We start from the raw sequence: 21,473 nt of genomic DNA on the forward strand, positions 1-21,473 counted from the left end.
ATACGGTACGCCCAATGCCACCTACTGTGGGCTGTCATGGCTACATGCCCTCCGCCGCTGCTTCCACACACCTGGAGGGCAGGGCCCAGAACCTTCCTGACTTGGCACCTGGTATTCCAGGGCCTAGCAAGCAGATGGTGCTCAGCAAGTAGACACAGGGCACTTCAGACAGTTCCTGACATGCAGTACGGAGATGTTAGCTGTTACGACCGGAAGAGAGGGAGGAGGGGGGAAGGACACGGGAAAATGTGAGGCAACTGATAGGCGGACCCCTGCCCCAAGTGAGCCTGCAGACATCGCAGCCATCACTTCCTGGCCTCGGGCAGACAGATGGGCCCTCCCATCAGAGGGTCACCCTAAGATCCTGGCTACGGAGGGGTGGGCGTTGGAGTTGCGATAGCATGTGTAGCATTTTTGCCAAATGATGCCATTTTGCCAGAGAGAGTTTAACATCCTATCAACATTTTGAGTATTTTCCCAACCCTGGCTGTGACGGCCTTCTGGGCACTTCTCTAATTTAGCCACTGGGAGGCACTATTGCTGCATAAATGAGACAAACTGGCTTTCTTGATCATCAAGGACATTTTGTAAACTGTTGTAGACTAATAAGAGAAACCAGGGCCCACAGACTGGAGAGAGGGTGAAGCTTGTCTCCAGAATGGGCCCAAATGACCTCAGAAGGAATCTCAAAAAGTCACGGCCACTTCAATATCATTTCTTCTACCCCTACTTTCACATTGTCCATATAGAGGGTGAACACGGCTGTCCCAAAGTCACCGAGCTTGGCGGGGGGGGGGGGGGGGGGGGGGGGGGGCTGCCAGACCAAACACAGGGTGTCCAGTTAAATATAAAATTCAGATACACTGAATCATTTCTTAGTATAGGTATGTCCCAAATATTCTGTGGGACATACTTATACTAAAAACGTGTTCACTGTGTCTGAAACCCTAATTTACTGGGCAGGTGTCCTGTATGTTTGTTTGTCTAGCCACCATGGTCAGGGTGACGTGCGGACTAGGATAACGGGGTGGTTGGTGTGACGGGGCACTCACTGTGGGAACAGCCCTGACTCCCATCTACCAGAGCAGGAAACCAGCTCAGTGGGGCACTTGCCCAAGGCCACACGAGTGTCAGTCAGGGTGTGAACTCGGATCCTGATGCCAGTGGCCACCCTCACCGTTCTGAGCAGGCGCACCCACCTCGTTCCGCCTGTTTGGACGGACGGCCTGTGTTGAATGTACACCCCTGTGGGTGAAGTGCGTCACTTCTGCTCCCTAACGTAGCAGGTGTCTCCTTCTCGGCGTCTGCCCCTTGAGTCCTGGTCTCCGTGACCCCTAGCTGCCCTCACCAGACTCCCTGATACCGCCCTGCCTTGAGAGCCAAGGGCAAGCCTCCAGTCGGCCCGGGTGCTGCCCAAAGCCCTCGGAGCCCTGACAGGAATCTCCTGACATCCTCCCCGGTCTCCAGCTCCTGGGACCCTCTGCCCTCACCGCCATCGCTGTCTTCCTGAGCCTGCTCCCGCTGAATTTCTTCATCACCAAGAAGAAGAACCACTATCAGGTTTGGCGTTTGACAGGGGACACCCAGGGGAGTGGGAGGGGGCTGCGGGGCGGTGGGCGGGGAGAGGTGTGGGCTTGCCTTGGCCGCCACAAGTGAGCCTTTTCAGCCACTCAGACCTGCGTCCCCACGCCCAGCCCCCAGCTCAGTGAATGGCAGCTCTGTCCCTCCAGCGTTTGGGCCACAAAATAACCACGGGATAGTGCTGACGCCTCCTTTCCGCACATCCCGTGGGTCAGCTCATTGGTTGGCCTCCCCTTCAAATTGCATCCCGAATGCTTCTCCTTCTTACTCCAGAATGTTTCTCCAAATCCCAGTCTCTCACCTAGCTCACTGCAGGGACCCCCTGGCTGAGTCCCCACTCCCAACCTCACCCCACCCAGGCCTCTTCGTACGTGGGCCAGAGGGCACCGGTGAAAACCAATCAGGGCACCTCCCTCCCATTTCCCTCAGCGTCAAAGCCAAAACCCTCTTGTGGCCACCTGCCCCCTATGATGTGACCACACCACCTCCTACCCCTTGCTCCCTCCACGCCCCCCACCCCCTGCCACTGCCCTCCTTGTGATCCTCAAACCTGCCCAGCTCTTGCCCCAGGGCCTTTGCACTGGCTGTGCCCTCTGCCTGGAACCCCTCGGCCCAGATGTCAGGTCTCCCTCCCTCCCCTCGCTGAAGTCATGGAGCCTCTCTCACCTCCTGGTCACAGCGCGGCGCCCTCCCCTCCACCGCCTGCAGTCGGCTCCTTGGCCTGTGCCGTTTGGGTCCACAGTGCTTGTCACTTTCTAACCCGAAATAGGACACACCTAGTTCTTCCAGGGCCTGTCTCTGGTGTTAGAAGGAAAGCTTCCCAGGAGCCCTGGCTGGTTTGGCTCAGCGGTTAGAGCGTTGGCCCGTGGACCAGAGAGTCCCGGGTTTGGTTCCCGCTAAGGGCACGTAACTTGGTTGCAGTTTGTCCCCACCCGGTTGGGGTCATGTGGGTGGCAACCAGTCAATGTGTCTCTCTCACATCCATGTTTCTCTCTTTTCCTCCCTCTTTCCCTCCTGCTCTATCTGAAGATAAATGCAAAAATGTCCTCGAGTGAGGATAAAAAAAATCTTCCCAGGTGTAGGGATTGCTCGTTGATGCAGTCTCAGGCTTTAGAACAGTGCTTGTCATAGATGGTGTTCAGTAAATACTTGGGAGGGAGGGAGGGCGGTGTCACATAGACTGTCCTCCAGCCTCCCACCCGGCCTCCTCTAGGACACTGTCCACGTAGCTGTCCCTCTGATGATGCCCCTCAAAGTTGAAACCCAGTAGCCCCAACTCCTGTGCCTGACTTCCCAGTCCCAACATGATCCAGGCCACCTCTCCTTCTTAGTCCCTGCACACACCCTCCTCTGACCGCACTGGATGTCCTCCAAGTCATGCTGCCCCCTCCATCTTCCCCTGCCCACCCCATCTACCCATTCTCAGTGCTCAGCACCTCCGCCCAGGTGTCACCCCCACCTCCAGGAAGCCTTTCTGATGGCACCACGCTCAGCTGGGTCAGGGCTCCGCCTGTTGCTGGTGCAGTGGGGGCGTCCCTTTGTTGTGGTGCACCATCCCCTGTGATGAAGCAGAAACAGGGGACAAAGGGAGATGATGTGGTCCGGGAGGAGATGACGGTGGCTGGGGCCATGACTGGGGGACACAGGCGCTGAGAGGCAGACAGCTTGGGGCTGGGTTTGAAATCAGCAGGATTTGCTGAGGGGGCGATGTGATGGTTGCTGGGACGATGGACTCTAGACTTGTTCCTACCCTCTCCCCTCTTCCCTCTGGTCCCAGGAAGAGCAAATGCGGCAGAAGGACTCCCGGGCCCGGCTCACCAGTTGCCTCCTCCGAAACATGAGGATGGTCAAGTGCCACGGCTGGGAGGGGGCCTTTCTGGAGAGAGTGCTGCGCGTCCGGGGCCAGGAGCTGGGCACCTTGAGGACCTCCGGACTCCTCTTCTCTGTGTCTCTGGTGTCCTTCCAAGTGTCCACGTTTCTGGTGATGTCACCCTGGGGAAGGGGGTGCTGGGGGAGGGGGATGAGGTGGGTGGAGCCCCCAGATCCTGGAGCCTCTTTGCAGACCACCCTGCCCATCAAAACATACCCTTCCTGGAGCCTGCTCTCGCTCAGGGGTCCCTGCTTTCTGCTGATGAGCGCATCAGTCAGATCATTCCCCTGAACGTGGCAGTGTGTAGTGAGGTCTCCTGTTGGCCTTCTGAAAGTTCCAGGCTTCTGAGACCGCTGCTTCCAGTGCCACAGGGGGGTGGGGACAGGTGCAGGAAGCTGCAGAGGTGGAAACCAAGTTGTCCCTGCTGCGGCCCCTGCACGGGGCATGGTGCCCGTCCTATCTTTCTCCAGTTGATCTCACAAATCCCTGCCCGATTAGCCATCTGAAGCATGGCTTTGACTGCACTCATGCCATTGCAACTGAACCCATGATGACTCGCTGCTATGTCCAGAACAAAATTCAAACCTTTCATTAAACATTCAGGCTAGTGAGAATGGGCCTTAACCACTGTTTCCAGAAGGATCTAGAGTCTCAGGGGCCATGTGCATGACACCAGATGTCACCAACAGTCAACACCTGGAACTGCAAGTGCCATCACTTAGAACCATGAGGGCTCCCGCAAAAGGATCACTGAGTCCCCATTACAAGTGATGACTATCACACTAAACATCACATACAGTGGCTATCACACCAAGTGACATCTAGAACCAAAACATCACCAACATCGAGAACTGAACCATCGCACCAAGTGACATCTAGAACCACACCTAACATCGATACCTAGAGCCCGCGAGTGCTGCACAGTCATCTTCCAAGGGATTCTTGAATCACAAGTCCCACCCACATCTAAAACCACAGAAACGCTACCAAAATGGAGAACGGTGGTACCCCCAATGCCTGGAACCAAGAGTGTCTGATACCTACTGACAACGGGTCCTTGTGTGCACTCTCTTCACCAGTTGTGAAATTCGAGGGGAGATCTGGCTAGAGGGGTCGCACGGACCCTGGAGATACCACAGCTGGCTCAGGTCTCCCTGCCCACACTCATGATAGCTCACGGCAGCCCCCGTCTCTCACCCAGGTGGCACTGGTTGTGTTTACTGTCCACACTCTGGTGACGGAGGAAAACACCATGGATGCCGAGAAAGCCTTCGTGACCCTCACGGTTCTCAACATCCTCAACAAGGCCCAGGCTTTCCTGCCCTTTTCCATCCACTCCATTGTCCAGGTGAGGCAGGGGGAGGGAGGCCGGCCTAAGGAGCCTTGCAGGGCTGTGCCCAGTCTCCATCACCCCACCGTCAGTGGAGGAAGGGGGAGGGGACAGGGTATAAAAAAGGGGATGAGACAGAGCAGCAAACAGGGAGGGGAGGGGCAGAGGCTGCTGCAGAAGTTGTCAGCAAACATCCTCAAATTACACAGCCCCGCCACGCGAGCAATTCCACGTGCAAGTATTCATTCGGTTCCCTTTTTATACAAAGCAATTTTATCTCATTTTCTCTTCCTTTACCAACTATACTCACGTTGTACCCCCTTGGGCGTGATGAAAATGAGGTAGCGATTGCCTGGCTCAGCTATCCCTCTTTATTTATTTTTTAAACTTATCTTTATTGTTGAATGTATTACAGATGTTCCCCCCTTCCACTCCCCATTGACCGCCTCCTCCCCAACCCCGCTCCCCTCCTGCCTTCCCCACACTCTTGTTTGTGTCCATTGGTTATGCATATATGCATAGAAATTCTTTGGTTTATCTCTTCCCGCCCTCCTTCCTCCCTTCCCTTTGAGGTTCCTCAGTCTAACAATGAATTTGCACTTCTTAATTTCTTCATCTTTTTCACCCATCCCCCCGACCCTCTCCCATCTGGCAAGCGACAAAAAGTTCTCTGTATCTATGAGTCTTTTTCTAGTCTGCTTACTCTTTTGTTTGTGATTCAATTGTTGATAGATATGCATTAATTGCCATTTTATTGTTTATATTTTTGTTCTCCTCCTTCAAGAAGACCCTTCAACATTTTATATAATACTGATTTGGTGATGATGAATTTATTTAGCTTTTTCTTGTCTGGGAAACTCTTTTTTTTTGTTGTTGTTTTTTTGTTCAGACAGAGCAGGAGGGAGAGAGAGGAAGAGAGAGAGAGAGAAACATCGATGTGAAGGGACACATCGAGTGGTTGCCACCCGCACGACCAACCAGGGCCGGGGACAAACTGCAACCGAGGTACGTGCCCTTAGCGGGAACCGAACCCGGGTCTCTCCAGACCGCAGGCCGACGCTCTAACCGCTGAGCCAAACCGGCCAGGGCTGGGAAACTCTTGATATGGCCATCTATTCTAAATGACAGCTTTGCAGGATAAAGTAATCTTGGTTGTAGGTCGTTACTTTTCATCACTTTGAATATCTCTTGCCACCCTTTCTGGCCTGCAAAGTTTCTTCTGAGAAATCAGCTGACAGTCTTAGGGGAGCTCCTTTGTAGGTAACTAACTGCTATTCTCTTGCTGCTTTTAAGATTCTCTCTTTGTCTTTAACCTTTGGCATTTTGATGATGATGTGTCTTGGTGTGGACCTCCTGGGGTTCATCTTGTTTGGGACTCTCTGTGCTTCCTGGACTTGTATGTCCATTTCCTTCACCAAGTTAGGGAACTTTTCTGTCATTATTTTTTCAAATAGGTCCTCAATTTCTCTCTCACTTCTTCTTCTGGCACCCCCATGATGTAAATGTTGGCATATGTGAAGTTGTCCCAGAGGCTCCTTATACTATCCTCATTTTCCTGGATTCTTTTTTTTTTTTTTATTGAAGGTTTGTGCTCATGCTGTTTCTAATTAATTTACAGTGGGCTAGTTTTAAGAGGCATAGTATAAAAATCTCTTGGATTTAAATGGCTATCAGGTTCATTTCCCTGCTCCTAAACTGGATTCTTTTTGCTGTTCTGATTGGGTGTTTTTTGCTTCCTTATATTCCAAATCGATGGTTTGCTTCTTGTGAACCATCCCTCTTTAAATGACTGCCTTTTTCCTTGCCAACGAGGGGTTTGGGGTTGGGGGACAAAACTTAGACTCCTTCCTGATAATGGCAGGAGGATGCTATTGGGAAGACCTCCATCCTCTTCCAGGGTCTGGTCTGCAGAATGGCAGCTCCATTGTACCAGTTATGCTAATGAGGAGCAAGGAGGTGGGAGGGCACCACCACCATCATTGTCATCACCTTCACGTGCATCATTTCTGTTACCTGAAAAGCCTGGCAAGTGAGCAAAGCTTGGCAGACAAGAAGCTCTCCCTGCCATCTTGAGGCCCCCGACCCCTGAAACCTGAGTTTTTCCTCTGCTCTTCCGACACGAGTGACCTAGGCTTTGGTTCCCCCAGGCCCGGGTGTCCTTGGACCGCCTGGCCGCCTTCCTGTGCCTGGAAGAAGTTGACCCCGAGGCTGTGGACTCAAGTCCCTCCAGATGCTGTGAGTGCTGAGTTCAGCAGGAGGGGAGTGGGAGGGAGGAGGGTACCGGCAGGATGCCAGGGTCCCAGCTGGGGGGCTGCCGGGGTCAGGATGGCACACTCAGACCAGGCTCTCAGTCATGTAACTTGGAAACTAACACCGTGATGCTGCTTTCTGCCCACATTCAGTGACAGCTCACAGCACCTCCTGCATGCCACCGTGCACTCTGTGTACGGCAGTGACCACGCTAACAGACAGGGCCTTGCCCTCGTGTAGAAGGTCCGGGAGATGAACATGGCAACATGTTCATCAAGCTATAAAATAAAATCAGAGAGATTATGAGCACCACTGTGTGCTGAGACTCACTAAACATATGTTAGCTGGGCTTTCCTGCTCCACCCCGTCCATGTCTAACCCTGCACCCCCAGGTCCAGTGACCCTAACTGAACTGCTGCCGGGGAAAGGTGACCCCCATAAAGGGTTGAGACCCACCCCCTGTCATAACTGAGGCATCATCAACCTGTTTACCTAGAAAACACCCACGTGGTGGCTAAAAGCGTGACCTGTGGTGTTGGACCACCCCAGTCAGAATTTCACCTCTGAGCCTCAGTGTCCCCATCTGCAAAATGGGCATGATGATCTTCATAGCACCTCGGTATAGGGGCCACTGTCAGGGTTAGATGACTGTTTAAGTACCATGCCGAGAGCCGGGCCTGCACAGAGTCAGCATTTGGCACATTTTAGTTATCATTGTAAATATTGTTAGAGAAAAAGAACCATGAACGTCAGCCAAGAGCCCTTTAAATAACCCCGCACTGGTGTTTCCGAGGCTACTCAAAACTCAGGCGTATTTTCAGCTGAGTACAGCCTTGTTCAGCTGAACCGGTGTGATACGGGTGGTCAGAACTGGGCACTGGGTTCAAACCCCGGGTCTGCCATTTCTGACCGTGGGGCCCTAGGCAGTAACTCCCCCAGTTCCCCACTGCTGGGCCCCACCTCTGGCAGGACGATCCCGACAGCCCCCTAGAGCCGGCAAGCCCCCGTTCAGGACCTGCTCCATAACAGCTCAGGGTCCATGATCACTGTGCCCAGTGGAGGGCCCCATGGGCCCTGGACCAGAGACCCCTGGGTCTTGTTTGAGCCATGTGTTTGGCACACCTGGCCACCTGCCTGGGGTCAGAGCCTCACTCTGCCCGTCCTTGCTCACCCCCAGAGGTGTACGACACTGAGACAGGTACAAACACCCACAGCGAAGGCAGACCGAGCTCTCCCAAGGCAGCACAGTTCAACGTGCCCTGGAGAGCGGGGCCCTGGTCTCCCCTCACCACCCGTTTCACAGATGGGGACACGGAAGAGAATCCACACCCCAGACTGCTAAGAAGGGGCCAGCCCCCAGAGCAGGGTAGACAAATTAACAAATAAAAACACAGGACTCCTAGTTACATTTGAATTTCTGATTCACAGAGAACAATTTTTGAGTATAAGTATATCCCATGCCGTGTGTGGCACATACTTATACCAAAAGTTCTTGTTTATCTGAAAGTAACATTTAACTGAGCATCATGCCTTTTATGTGCTGCCCTTCCCTAGAGACCATCAGCCCAGTGGGTGCCTGTGGGTGCCAACTGCTCGTCAGATGAAAAGTTCTCAGGCCTCACCCCATGGAGATTCTGATTTGGGGGTTTGGGCTGAGCCGGGGAAAGATTTGGGTTTAAAACCACTTTCTGGGTGATTCTCCTGTGTGTTCAGGGTTTGAAACCACTGATCTGATTCCTCCCTCATTATACAGATAAAATATCTGAGTCCCAGAGACAGGGAGACCCATCCGTGTCCCTGGTGAAACCTGTTGTCCCAGTAAAACTAATAGCACTCCCTTTACTCTCCAGAGTCCCAGGTTGGACAACAAATTGCATCAGAAGCCTGGTAACTTTTCGGTAAAGGACCAGATGTACATGTTTCAGGCTTTGCAGGCCGTTCGGTCTGTGTCGCGGCTGCTTACCTCTGCTGTTGGTTCATGACAGAATCCGTTAGAGAAACATAAATGAATGGGCATGGCTGTGGTCCAACAAAATGTTATAGAAACAGACGGCAGGCGGGGTCCGGCCCCTGAGCCGTGGTTTGCAGGCCCCTGAGTTATTTAACCGTCCCACAGGGAAAGAGTGTGACCACCCAGGGCCACACTCCAGCCAGTGAGTAGCAGGACAGTGTGTTCAGTGGGAGAGGTGTCCTGCAGCCTCTGGGGGCAGTGCCTGGGGGGTCTCGGGGACAAAGAGGCCAGCCAGGAGCGTCTAGTGTGACTGGTCTTTTCTGCCTGCAGCTGCCAGGGATGCTTGCATCAGAGTACGAGAAGGGACCTTCGCTTGGTCCCGGGAGGGCCCGCCCTGCCTGCACCGGTACGGAAGGGCCGCCCTGAAACTGCTCTTGCTGCTTCCTGTGTGAGGGATGGGGCGGGTTGGCAGCCTGGCGCGGGAGGGTGGGTGGGCCTGGGCTGGTGCTCCCCCAGGGACACTCCAGGACCAGCCCTGGCAGAGAGTCTGGGGAGAAGCTCCCGCAGATAGGGAACAGGGCACCTGCGGAGATGTTCTGTGCTCCCAGGCTGGTCAAGATGACACGAAAGAGGCCTGGCCAAGAAGAGCCCAGCCCCGTCAGCCATGCTTGCTTCTTTCCCTCCTGTTTGGCTAGGTCACTGTAGCAGAAGGCCCCAGCCAACCCCAAAGCTCCCTATGAAGGGAACAAAAATACCCTGGCCGGTATCTGTCCGTTGTCCTTTCACTTCACAGTATTTATTGAGCACTTGCTACATGCCAGGCCCTGTTTTCGGCACTGGGGATAGAGTGAACAAAATAGATAGTGCACTCTTGGGGCTGACATTCTGATGGGAGGGGGTGCACAAATGAGAAATCGGGTAAGGTGACAGAGTATGGTATTGGCAGGGTCATGTGTAGTGAGAGAAGGCCTGTTATTTAAACTGAGGCCATAACGAAGTGAAGGAATGAGCCTTGTACTTGCCTGAGAGAAGAGCTCTCAGGCAGTGGAAACAGCATGTACCAAGGTCCTGGGGCAGGAGTATGCCTAGACCAGGTTTCTTCACCTCATCATATTGACATTTGGGATTGGATAAGTCTTTGTTATAGGGCCTGTCCTGTGTATTGTAGGATGTTTAGTAGCACCCCCATTATCCACCCTCTAGATTCCCCTCCAGTTGTGATAACCCCAAATACTTCTAGACATTGCTAAATGACACCTGGGGGGGGTACAATCTCCCCCAGTCATGTTTGAGAAACAGGAAGTCAGTGTGGCTGATGCAGAGTAGCAGGAGGCTGGGCGTCTTTCAAGACTGTGGGAACCCTGCGTGAGACGGGAACTGCTGGAGGGCTTTGGCGTGGGAGTGTGGTGATCTGACTGGGGTTTTAATTCAGGTCCCTCTGGCCTCTGGGTGGCGAATGAACAGGGGCGGGGACCAAGCGCAGAAGCAGAAGGAGCAGTGAGGAGTCTATTGCCATGACTGAGTCAAGAGACAATGCTGGTTAAAGCCTCCTGCCACAATAAACTCTGTGTGTGCACGTGTGTATGTGTGTGTGCGTGCATATGTGCGAGTATGTTTGTTTACATGTGTGCATTTGTGTGTGCATACATTGTATGCACACACATACTGTGTTATGCATATATGTGCATTTGTGTGAGTGTGTGCATGCATTGTGGTGTTGTGTGTGTGTGCATACATGTGAGTGGGTGTGCCTGCATGTGCTCCCATGCACATGTGTGGGACATGATGGCTGCTTGCTTGGCCAGAAAAGGATTGGGAGAAGGAAGGGCTGCCCCCAAACGTCCTCCGAGCACCCTCCTGGATGAAGCACCAGTGGGAACCCCTAGCCGTGTCTGGGGTTCACCAGGGATGCGTCTCCCCTCCAGGATAAACCTCAGCGTGCCCCAGGGCTATCTGCTGGCTGTGGTTGGTCCAGTGGGGGCAGGGAAGTCATCCCTGCTCTCTGCACTCCTCGGGGAGCTGTCAAAGGTGGAGGGGTCCGTGACCATCAAGGTGAGGCCACACCCCCCGCCTTTCTGCTAGAATGCTGCCCATCCTAGAGCTTCCCCACACTTCCCCCCCTCCCCCTCCTCTCCACTCACTCTCTCCACCTTCCCCACCAGCAAGCGCCCACAGCCCACTATTCCTCCGCAGTCGCTCCTCCCTGCACCCCACTGGCCTCCTCCTTGCCAAAGTGAGCTGTGTTTTAGGGTCCTGTGGCTTACGTGCCCCAGGAGGCCTGGGTCCAGAACGCATCTGTGGTGGAGAACGTGTGCTTCAGGCAAAAGCTGGACCCATCGTGGCTAGAGCGAGTCCTGGAGGCCTGTGCCCTGTGGCCAGACGTGGGCAGCTTTCCTGCAGGGGTCCACACCCAAATTGGGGAGCAGGTGAGGGGCCTTCGTGGGAGGCACTACTGCTGGGGCCGTTTGCTTCCCAGAGCTGTGGGCAGGGTGGGAGAGGACAGGGGGGACAGGAGGGCAGGGACGCGGGGGAGAAGGGCCTGCTGAGGGCAGGCACATGACACGTGCTCAATAAATTGCTATTGAGTGAAAAATTGAAAACAGACCAGGGTGAGGCAGAAGGCATAGTGGGGGTTGGTGGGGAGGGCTTTCCAACCAGGAGTGAGGAGACCTGGTCACCTCTCCTGCCCTGCATTTTGGGTGACATTGGTCAAACTGTTTACCCTCTCTGGGCCTCCGTAAAAGGTCTGGGCAGAGATCGCCAATGCGCAGGATTGACGCATTTGGAGCTATGGCTTGGGCGGGACTGGTGAACTATGACCCGCAGGTCAAACCTGCGGCAGGAGTATGCCTAGACCAGGTTTCTTCTTCCCCCATCTGTTTTGTAAGCGATGTTTTGTTTGGACACAGCCATGCCCATCTAGGTGCCCGGGGGCGTGGCTGCTTCTCACAGCAAGGCCGAGGGGAGCAGCTGTGACAGACGCCAGGTCCCCCAGCAACGCCGGAAATGGTTACTGTGAGGCCCTTACAGAAAAAGGCTGCTGACCCCTGGATCAGGGAGTTGAGAGTGGAAAAGTAGGAGTTAAAGTTCAGGAAGTGGCTGGGATTTTCTGGAGAGAAGGGGAGAAGGCCCGGGGGAGGGTCCCCTGTGTGAGAGGGAAGGGCCTTTCGGAAGCAAGGGGGTGCCCGCTGTCCCGATGCCTGTCCACCTGTGTCACATCCTAAACCGAGTGCTTTCCAGACCCCCTCCCCCCGTGCTGCCCATCCTAGTGAGCGATGCTCCATCCTTCCAGAGCTCAGATACAAAACCTGGGCGTTGCCCTTGGCACCTCTCTTTTTCTTACACCCTCATCTCATCCAACAGCTAGTTGTGTTGGGTCCACCATGGAGGCAGAGCCAGCGTGTTCTGGTCCCGTCCACATCAGCTCTCCCTCACATTGCTGCAGCACCCCCTAGTTTCTGTCCTCAACCTTGACAGCTCAGTCCCAGGGCAGCAGCTAAAGGGAGTCTGTTCAAACGTAAGTCAGATCATGTCTCTGCTCACGTGGAATCCTCCAGGGTGTCTCCCCCAGAGTCAGAGCCAAAGCCCTGACCATCACTGACAAGGCGCCCCCTCGAGCTGGCCCCAGCTGTCTCTCTGCCCCCATCTTCCCTCATGCTCCACTCCAGCCACATGGTTCTCCACAATGTTCCTTGAACACCCAAATCAACACACTCACCTCAGGGCCTCCACACCTGCTGTTCTCTCTGCTTGTAAAGCGCTTTCTCAGGAGTCCCCGTGGTCCACCTCTCACTTTTATCAGGCTTTGACTCAAATGTCCCCTTGGAGGAGAGACCTTCCCTGACCACCTTACCCGGCCCAGCCACCCTGATCGCACTGGTACACCTCCTACCCTCCCCCTGCTGTATTATTCTTCATTGCACATAGCACCATCTGACAGGTGATATATCTTACTTGTTTGCTTATTGAATATCTGCCTCCTACCCCTACTCTCATTAGAATGAAAGATCGATGGGAACAGGGGCTGGATTTTGCTCATTGCTATGTCCCCAGAGCCTAGAACACTGCTGGTATAAAGTAGCCATGCAATAAATATGAGTGGAATGAGTGAATGAGTGAGTGAATGAGTGAGTGAATGAATGAATGAATGAATGAAAATAAGGACTGAAAAGCTGCCACGGGATTAGGCGACAGGGAATGATGACTGGTGTCTTGGGGAAGGCGGGATCAGTAGAGGAATGGGAACAGAAGCCAGAGTCAAGTGCAGAAGGAGTGAGTGGGAGAGAGGGAGCATGGAGGGTGCAGACAACCCTTCCAGGAAGCTTGGCCGGAAAGGGAGAGGGAGGCTGGGTAAAGCCTGGGGCGGGGGGTGCTGGCTGGAGAGCAAGTGTGAGAGCTGGGAGGTGGCCCTGGGGGACAGGCACAGAGAGCTGTACCTCACTCTGAAGAGCAGCTGTGGCCCCGTTGTCCCAGCTTCACCCAGCGTGTAGACTCAGGGCCCTGTCCCTCTCTTGTGGCCACAGGGCATGAATCTCTCGGGGGGCCAGAAGCAGCGGCTGAGCCTGGCCCGGGCCGTGTACAGAAAGGCTGCTGTATACCTGCTGGATGACCCCCTGGCGGCCCTGGATGCCCATGTCGGCCAGCACGTCTTCAACCAGGTCCTGGGGCCCAGCGGGCTGCTGCAGGGGACAGTAAGTTTGGGGAAATGTATCAGAGGGCACAGGGAAAAGGCAGAGAAAGTGTTAACCAAAGTCTGTCTTATTACCACCCTCCTTAAGTCCAATTTTCCTCTTCGTAATGGTCAGTGTTTGTTGTGACAATGCTACATAACAAACACTCCCCAAACCTCAGTGGCTTACAACAGCAGTTACTATGGGGCTTATGGGTCTGTGGTTAAGCTGCTACAGCTCTGCCTCCCTCAGGTCACTGGGTTCAGGTCCAGGTCCATCCCTCTGTGCGATGTGCTGTTTTCAAAAAGCTGGCAGGGGCACATGACGAGGGGACTTGCCCCCCCCCCCCCCCGAGCCCCAGGCGCTTCCTGCCTCCCCCCCCCCCAGCTCTGGAAGGCTGGTCAAGCACCTGAGTGTAACTTCCACCCCTTCCCTGACCAGACACGGATCCTCGTGACCCACGCACTCCACGTCCTGCCCCAGGCTGATTGGATCGTGGTGCTGGAAGATGGGGCCATTGCAGAGATGGGCTCCTACCAGGAGCTTCTGAACAGGAAGGGGGCCCTGGTGAGCCTTCTGGATCGAGCCAGACAGCGAGGAGATAAAGGAGAAGGAGGTACTGGCTGGGCTTTGCTGGTTCTCTGTGCCTGCCTCCTGCCAAGCATCCCACTGGCATGAGAGGACCACTCTGGCCACACACCCCCTGCAGGCCCAGGCCTAGGCAGGTGGCTCTCCTGAGAGACCCTGCACCCCGCCCCCTGGAAGGGCCAGTGGTTCTGTCCATGAGCCAGGCTTCGCTAAGTGCATCTGTAAACATACAGTATTTCATTTCACCTTCACAATACCCATCGGAGGCACGTGCAGTCCTTGCTGCCATTTCACAGATGAGGAAATTGAGGCAGAGTTAAATCATCTGCCCAGGGTCACAAGATTAGAATTTGAGTTTATGCTCATAACTGCTAAGAGACTGAGCAAGGTGGTTTGGTGCCTAGAGGCCAGATGACGCAAGCCACGCTAGCTAGGGCTCCCAACGATCCAGAGAACACAGTGCCTGCTGGGAAAACGACCACATTCTGGAAGTGGTCCCCAACCCAAGCTCAGCACAGTGAGTGATGAAGAACAGCCCACGGCACCTCACCTGCATTAACTAATGTACTCCTCACTCTGCCCCTGTGAGGTCAGCACCTTAATTACCTCCATTTTACAGATGAGGAGACTGAGGCCCAGAATAAGGAACTGGTTTGAGGTTACATGGCTTGTAAGTGGTGGTGCTGGGATTTGAACCCAAGCACCTCGACCCCAGAGCATGTGGTTTTCACCACCAGGCTGTACCCTGCCCGTCCATGCCAAGCAAGGACTCAGCCAGGTGCTCCCAGCCCCAGCTCTGCCTCTTCTGAAAATACCTGTTGAGCGCTGGCCCACGCAAAGGGTGATTCACAGTGTCACTGCGCTGAGCTTGGAGAGGGAACCTGCCTGGCCCAGGAGGATGGTCGGGGGACCAGGGTCCTCCGGGGGACACTGACACCTAAGGTTGGGTGAAAGTCAGAAAAGAACGTGCCAGCCATAGCCTGTGCAAGGGTGTCCAGGGAGCCCGGAGCAGCCAATGTTCATGTTCACTGGTGTTGCCCAGCCCCAAGTTCACAGCAGGTGCTCAATCATATCTGCTGAGCGAATACATGAAAGAGTGAGTTACTGAGTGGCTAGTGTTCCTGGAAGCACCCTGGGTGGACTGTGAGTGGGTTCAGGAGCCAGAGCAGAGGATGTGGATGCTCAGACACGTTCAGGCCATCCAGCCAGTGGGTGGCAAAGTCAGCATCCGGACCCTGAGGTCTTGACCCCCACTGTGTGACCAGACTCCCTTGCCCTTGCAGACACAGAACTCACGACGGGAGACCCCAGAGGCTCCGCTGAAGATGGGAGGCCCATGGGTGGACCAGAGAGGTGAGCTCACTGGGGTCCTGCGAATGGGGAGGGCACAGGCTGAGGCTGAAGACCACCTGCAGCTCAGGCAGGCAGGAGGCAGCCAAGACTATTCTGGGTTGAACACCTGCTGAATACCCACCATGGTGCTCAGTTGTGGCATAGTTCACCAAAAACCATTTGACAATCAAATGGCCAAAGTGTTTAAGTCCCCAAATGTCCAGGTCACAGAATGACCAATTTTCCCTCAAGTATTAATATATAGATGATAGCTAGAGAGGTAGATAGAGAGATGAAGGATGGATAGATGGTAGATAGATTGATTAATAGAAGATAGATGGATTTGACAGTGTAGATGGATAGATAATATAGATGTAAATAGATTAATATATAGACAGATGATAGATGGATAAATGATGGATGGATAGATGGTAGATTGGTTGATGGATCATAAAAAGATAGATGGTAGATAGATAGATAGATAGATAGATACATAGATGATAGATAGATTGATAGATGATAGATAGATAGATAGATAGATAGATAGATAGATAGATAGATAGATAGACAGACATAGATTATCTCCATTTTACAGCTGAAGAAACTGAGGCACAGAGAGGTTAGTCAGCTGCCCATGGTTTCACAGTTAGCAGATGGCAATTCACATTTAAGGTTAAGCCAGCCATTCATCCACAGACAAAAGGAACATACAAGAAGTCTCCAACAAGTGAATTGTGCAAAATTGACATCCTGTCAACCTAGACTGACAAGCCTGAGGGTAAGCAGGAGGGACAAAATGATTGCAGCAAATCTTAGGCCAAAACGAGGACTCTGACAACCAAGTTCCAAAGTTGGGCAAATAAGTTCATTCAGTGAAATGGCACCAAAAGAACAGGCTTACTTGACTCTGGGGTAATAGATGGCATGTAGCTGGCACCACAGAGGGAGGGCACAGCATGGCAGCGCGTTGGTGCTCAGTATGTTGTTGAATGAATGAATGAATGAATGAATGAATGAATGAACGAACGAACGAACAAATGAATGGAGAATGGAGAGTGTATCCCAGAGCTCAGTGGCCACTGAGCACACACACCCATGGAGACACTGATTTGCCCTTGTTGCCTCTAAATAGCAGGTGCATGAAGCTAACCCCCGGGAAGGACAGCAGCACCCCAGAGGCCCAGACAAGGGCTGCGCTGGATGACCCCGAGGGGGCAGGACTGCCGACAGGAGAGGACAGAGTGCAGTATGGCCGGGTAACCACCAGCTACCCCCCAAGCCCCCGCGTCTACCACTACTGCCACCCTCAGGGGCTCAAGGGCTGCCACCAGATACAGCTCTAAGGGTGGGGGCAGGCACCTTTATTGAACACCTACTATGTGTCAAGTAAGATTCTAGACACTTTCTATTTTTTAATGCTCACAATTAGCCTAAAATTGGATGGTGATGGCTCCGTGTTAGAGGTGAAGAAACAGGTCTTAAAGGGGTGAGAGGCTCCTCTGTGTTCTCCCAGCCAGCCTGTGACCGACTCGGGACCCAGCTCTAGGTCAGTCCTAATCTGGAGCGTGTACTATTTTTTCTCGGCTGGTTCCTCCACCCATCTGCCCACCTACCTACTCATTCACAGTCTATCCACCTCTCCACCCATTCACCTACCACCTACCCATCTGTCCTACCCAGCCCTCCATCTGCTCATTTATCCAACCTCTCGTCCATCCGCCCTTCCATCCATCCATCCATCCATCCATCCATCCATCCACTCCTCCACACACCCACTCGCATTCATCCATCTGCTCACCTACCTATTCATTTACCCATTTGCCAACCACCCCTCATCCCACCAACCGTCCACCCACTCACCCGCCCAGCAAACATTTATAGAGCCCCGAGGCGTTCCAGGTAAAGTCTCCCCCCAGTGCTCACTAGTGGGGGAGACGGTCAGCAAACATTTATAGAGCCCCGAGGCGGTCCAGGTAAAGTCTCCCCCCAGTGCTCACTAGTGGGGGGACGGTCAGCAAACATTTATAGAGCCCCGAGGCGGTCCAGGTAAAGTCTCCCCCCAGTGCTCACTAGTGGGGGGACGGTCAGCAAACATTTATAGAGCCCCGAGGCGGTCCAGGTAAAGTCTCCCTCCAGTGCTCACTAGTGGGGGAGACGGTCAGCAAACATTTCTAGAGCCCCGAGGCGGTCCAGGTAAAGTCTCCCCCCATTGCTCACTAGTGGGGGGGACGGTCAGCAAACATTTGTAGAGCCCCGAGGCGGTCCAGGTAAAGTCTCCCTCCAGTGCTCACTAGTGGGGGGGACGGTCAGCAAACATTTATAGAGCCCCGAGGCGGTCCAGGTAAAGTCTCCCCCCATTGCTCACTAGTGGGGGGGACGGTCAGCAAACATTTATAGAGCCCCAAGGCGGTCCAGGTAAAGTCTCCCCCCATTGCTCACTAGTGGGGGAGACGGTCAGCAAACATTTCTAGAGCCCCGAGGCGGTCCAGGTAAAGTCTCCCCCCATTGCTCACTAGTGGGGGAGACGGTCAGCAAACATTTCTAGAGCCCCGAGGCGGTCCAGGTAAAGTCTCCCCCCAGTGCTCACTAGTGCGGGGATGGTCAGCAAACAATTGGGTGAGCGAACAGGGAACTATCTGGTCGCGAGAAATGCTGTAAGAAAATAGAGAAGGCCAGTGAGATGGCAACCACCCGAGGACCAGAGGCCGGCTGGGACAGGGTGCTCTGAGGGGTGACATCTGAGCCCTGACGGGTGCAAAGGAACCAGCCCAGGAAGGGGCAGGGAAGAGCATTCTGGGCAGAGGGAACAGCAGGTACAAGGGCTCTGAGCTGGGAAAGAGCAAAGAACAAATCCCCGAGACTGGCAGGCAGTGAGGAAGGGGTAAGGTGAACAAGAAGTGGGGAACTTCTTCTGAGAGCAAGAGAAAGCCATGCCCAGGCCAGCAACAGCCAGATGGGGTCAGGCTGATATTTTGCAAAGCTCACTCTGGAGGTAGCCGTGTGGAGAACTTCAGGCTGGTAAGAGGCGGGCCTTTAGCAAGTGGCTTAAACTGTCTCTGCCTCGGTTTCCTTCTCCATCAGATGGAAATAGAGACACAGGCCTGTCCCATAGTAGGTGTTCAATAAATCACAACCAAGCCAGAAAGTGCCACAGGCTGTCACCTTAAAGCTCCTGCTGGCTCTCTGGGGTGCCTCAGAGGAAAGGGGTCCTGAGGCTAGGTGGTGCTTGGGGGGGGCGGTACCGAGATGGTTCCATCTGCCCCTTGGCATGCTTCGGGACCCCCACCTGCTCCCCCGCCCCGGGGCCCTCTCTGCCCTCATCCTCCCTGTGTGCCACAGGTGAAGGCCGCCATGTACCTGACCTACGGACGAGCTGTAGGCACCCCACTCTGCCTGTATGCACTCTTCCTCTTCTTCTGCCAGCAAGTGGCCTCCTTCTGCCGCGGCTACTGGCTCAGCCTGTGGGCAGACGACCCCACCGTGGACGGGCGGCAGCCCCAGGCAGCCCTGCGAGGCTGGGTCTTCGGGCTCCTGGGGTGTCTCCAAGGTACCCCTCACCGGCCTTCCTCACGCTCCGTCCTCTCAGCTCCACCCAGAGTGCTTAGGGCTCTCTGGCCTGCCCATCCCTGGCACACACTGTCCTCCCTGAAGATCTGTGCAAATGTCCTAGGTCCAAGCCCAGACCTGCATCCTTAAGTTGGGAGGAGTGGGGGACATGGCACATCCCTCCCTTTCAGGAATCCTCAGTCTCTACCAGACTCATTGGCGAATGCAGAATCTTGGCCCCAAGATGTGGCAGCAACTTGGGTGGGAACAGACACGGCAGTTCAGCTGGCGCTGCCTCTCCCCCGTACAGAGGGCACACCCAAGTCTGACTGCGGGCGACTGTGAGCACCCAACCCCAAACCTCCAGATGAGTTTGATGCCCTGTGTTTTGATGCCCTGTTGTTAGGGACAAACACAGTAAGAACTGTTACATCTTCTTGGAGAATTGACCCATTTATCATTATGTAATGTCCTTCTTTTTCCCTGATAACTTTCCCTAGTCTAAAGTCTGCTCCATTTGAAATGGATAAAGATACTAACTATATAGCTATAGCTATAATATACTAACTATATAACTATATATCTCAAGCTAGTTTAAGCAACAAGAGATTTGTTGGCTTATAGGACTGGAATCCACAGATCACTAGTTTCAGGTATGGCTGGATCCAGGAGTCCAATGAGGCTGTGGGACTGGCTTCATGTTCTTCTTCTGTGGATAGCTTCCTGTCTAGGCAGGCTTCTCCCCTAGTGGTAAGATGGCATCCCACAGCTCCAGCTTGGCCACCTAAATAAGCAGGCACCTCTTTCCCAGAAGCCCTAGCCAAGTCCCAGGTCTCACTGTCCTTGGCCTGACTTGGGTCATGTGTTCATCCCTGAGCCAACTGCAGTGGTTTGGGTTGGCCCCACCCCAGAAACAGGGAGTGGAGTCAGCCCCATTCCAGGCACACAGATTGGCACGGGGGGAGGGGAGGTACGTCACTCGCCTAGGGCTACCATAAAACAAACCACCACAGACCTGGTACTTAGAACAACAGAGACTGAGTCTCGCACAACTGAAGCCAGAATCGAGGTGTCAGCAGGACCGGTTTCTCCTGGAGGCGCTGAAGGAGAGCCCACCCCATGCCTCTGCCGTAGCTTCTGCGGGCGGCCGGCAGTCCCGGCGTCCCTGAGCTGGCAGCATGCCACGCCAGCCTCTGCCTGCCCCCATATCCCTTCCGTGTCTCTGTGTGGCTTCTCCCCTTCTTAGAAGGACACTAGTCAAAGGATGTAGAGCCCACCCTAACTCGAGGATGATTTCTATCTCAAGATCTTTCTCTAAGAACGTCTGCAAAGATTCTCTTTCCAAATAAGACCACACTCTGAGCTTCCTGGTGGACAGAGTGACTCCATCAAGGGCTAATTAGGGTGGCCAGATCGTCAGATGGCCACCGCGGGGCGGGGGTGGGGGCCTCCAGCCCTCATGCTCTGTCTCCCCCTGCAGCTCTAGGGCTGCTGGCCTCCATGGCCACGGTGCTCCTCGGGGGGATCCGTGCGTCTGGCCTGCTCTTCCAGAGGCTCCTGTGGGCCGTGGCGCGGTCTCCCATTGGCTTCTTCGAGCGGACGCCCGTCGGGAGCCTGCTGAACCGCTTCTCCAAGGAGACAGACGTAGTAGACGTGGACATCCCAGACAAACTCCGGTCCTTGCTGACCTACACCTTTGGGCTCCTGGAGGTCAGCCTGGTGGTAACCGTGGCCACCCCACTGGCTGCCGTGGCCATCCTGCCCATGCTGCTCTTCTACGCTTGGTTTCAGGTAGGGAGGGGCGAGGGAGGCTCCTGGGGCTCGCGGGGGTCCCCTCAGCCCGTCCCTGTCCCTGGGCAGGAGTCAGTAGAAGAGACTCTGCCCAGCTGGGCAGCTGGAGGCCACCCCTAGAAGAATTCCCAGAGGCAGACACACCACAGTCTGTTTCTCATACCTGTACTTACCTGTGTCTCCCACATCTTCCCATCAAAGTTCATAATAGCTCACATTTTGTCCTGTTGCTGCTGAAATGAGCTTCCCCTTCTCTGGTTGTCTGGAAACCAAGAAGGCATTGCAAGGTCTCAAAGACTGTGTATTAGGCCAGACTCTTTAAATTAGCTTAAGCAGAAGCCCAGAATTTAAGGGCTTACGTGCAATAGGTGCAGTGACCAGCTGTCACCAGGACGCAGTCAGTCTTTGCTCCGTGGTTCTCATAGTGTGGCCCTGGGGCAGTGGAGAATCACCTAGAGCTGGTTGGAAATGCACATTCTCAGGCCCTGCCCACGACCTACTGATTCAGACACTACGGGAGTTGGGCCCAGAAACCTGGTTTTTAATAAACCCTCCAGGTAATTC

The 21,473-nt window shown here is 54.2% G+C and overlaps 1 protein-coding gene across 1 annotated transcript in view; it reads left to right on the forward strand.

Annotated features, from left to right (window-relative positions):
- Positions 1-21,473, forward strand: part of ABCC6 (ATP binding cassette subfamily C member 6) — a 50,055-nt gene that overhangs the window by 17,813 nt on the left and 10,769 nt on the right. The window contains exons 11-23 of the mRNA XM_036280386.1: positions 1,468-1,560; positions 3,359-3,562; positions 4,653-4,799; positions 6,929-7,016; positions 9,313-9,388; positions 10,908-11,034; positions 11,232-11,408; positions 13,506-13,673; positions 14,094-14,268; positions 15,524-15,593; positions 16,708-16,828; positions 18,912-19,119; positions 20,599-20,909. Of these exons, the coding sequence (XP_036136279.1) occupies positions 1,468-1,560; positions 3,359-3,562; positions 4,653-4,799; positions 6,929-7,016; positions 9,313-9,388; positions 10,908-11,034; positions 11,232-11,408; positions 13,506-13,673; positions 14,094-14,268; positions 15,524-15,593; positions 16,708-16,828; positions 18,912-19,119; positions 20,599-20,909 (1,965 nt within the window). The remainder of the gene's footprint in view (positions 1-1,467; positions 1,561-3,358; positions 3,563-4,652; positions 4,800-6,928; positions 7,017-9,312; positions 9,389-10,907; positions 11,035-11,231; positions 11,409-13,505; positions 13,674-14,093; positions 14,269-15,523; positions 15,594-16,707; positions 16,829-18,911; positions 19,120-20,598; positions 20,910-21,473) is intronic.

This window comes from Molossus molossus, unplaced genomic scaffold (genome assembly GCF_014108415.1).
Source record: "Molossus molossus isolate mMolMol1 unplaced genomic scaffold, mMolMol1.p scaffold_m16_p_3, whole genome shotgun sequence".
NCBI lineage: Eukaryota > Metazoa > Chordata > Mammalia > Chiroptera > Molossidae > Molossus > Molossus molossus.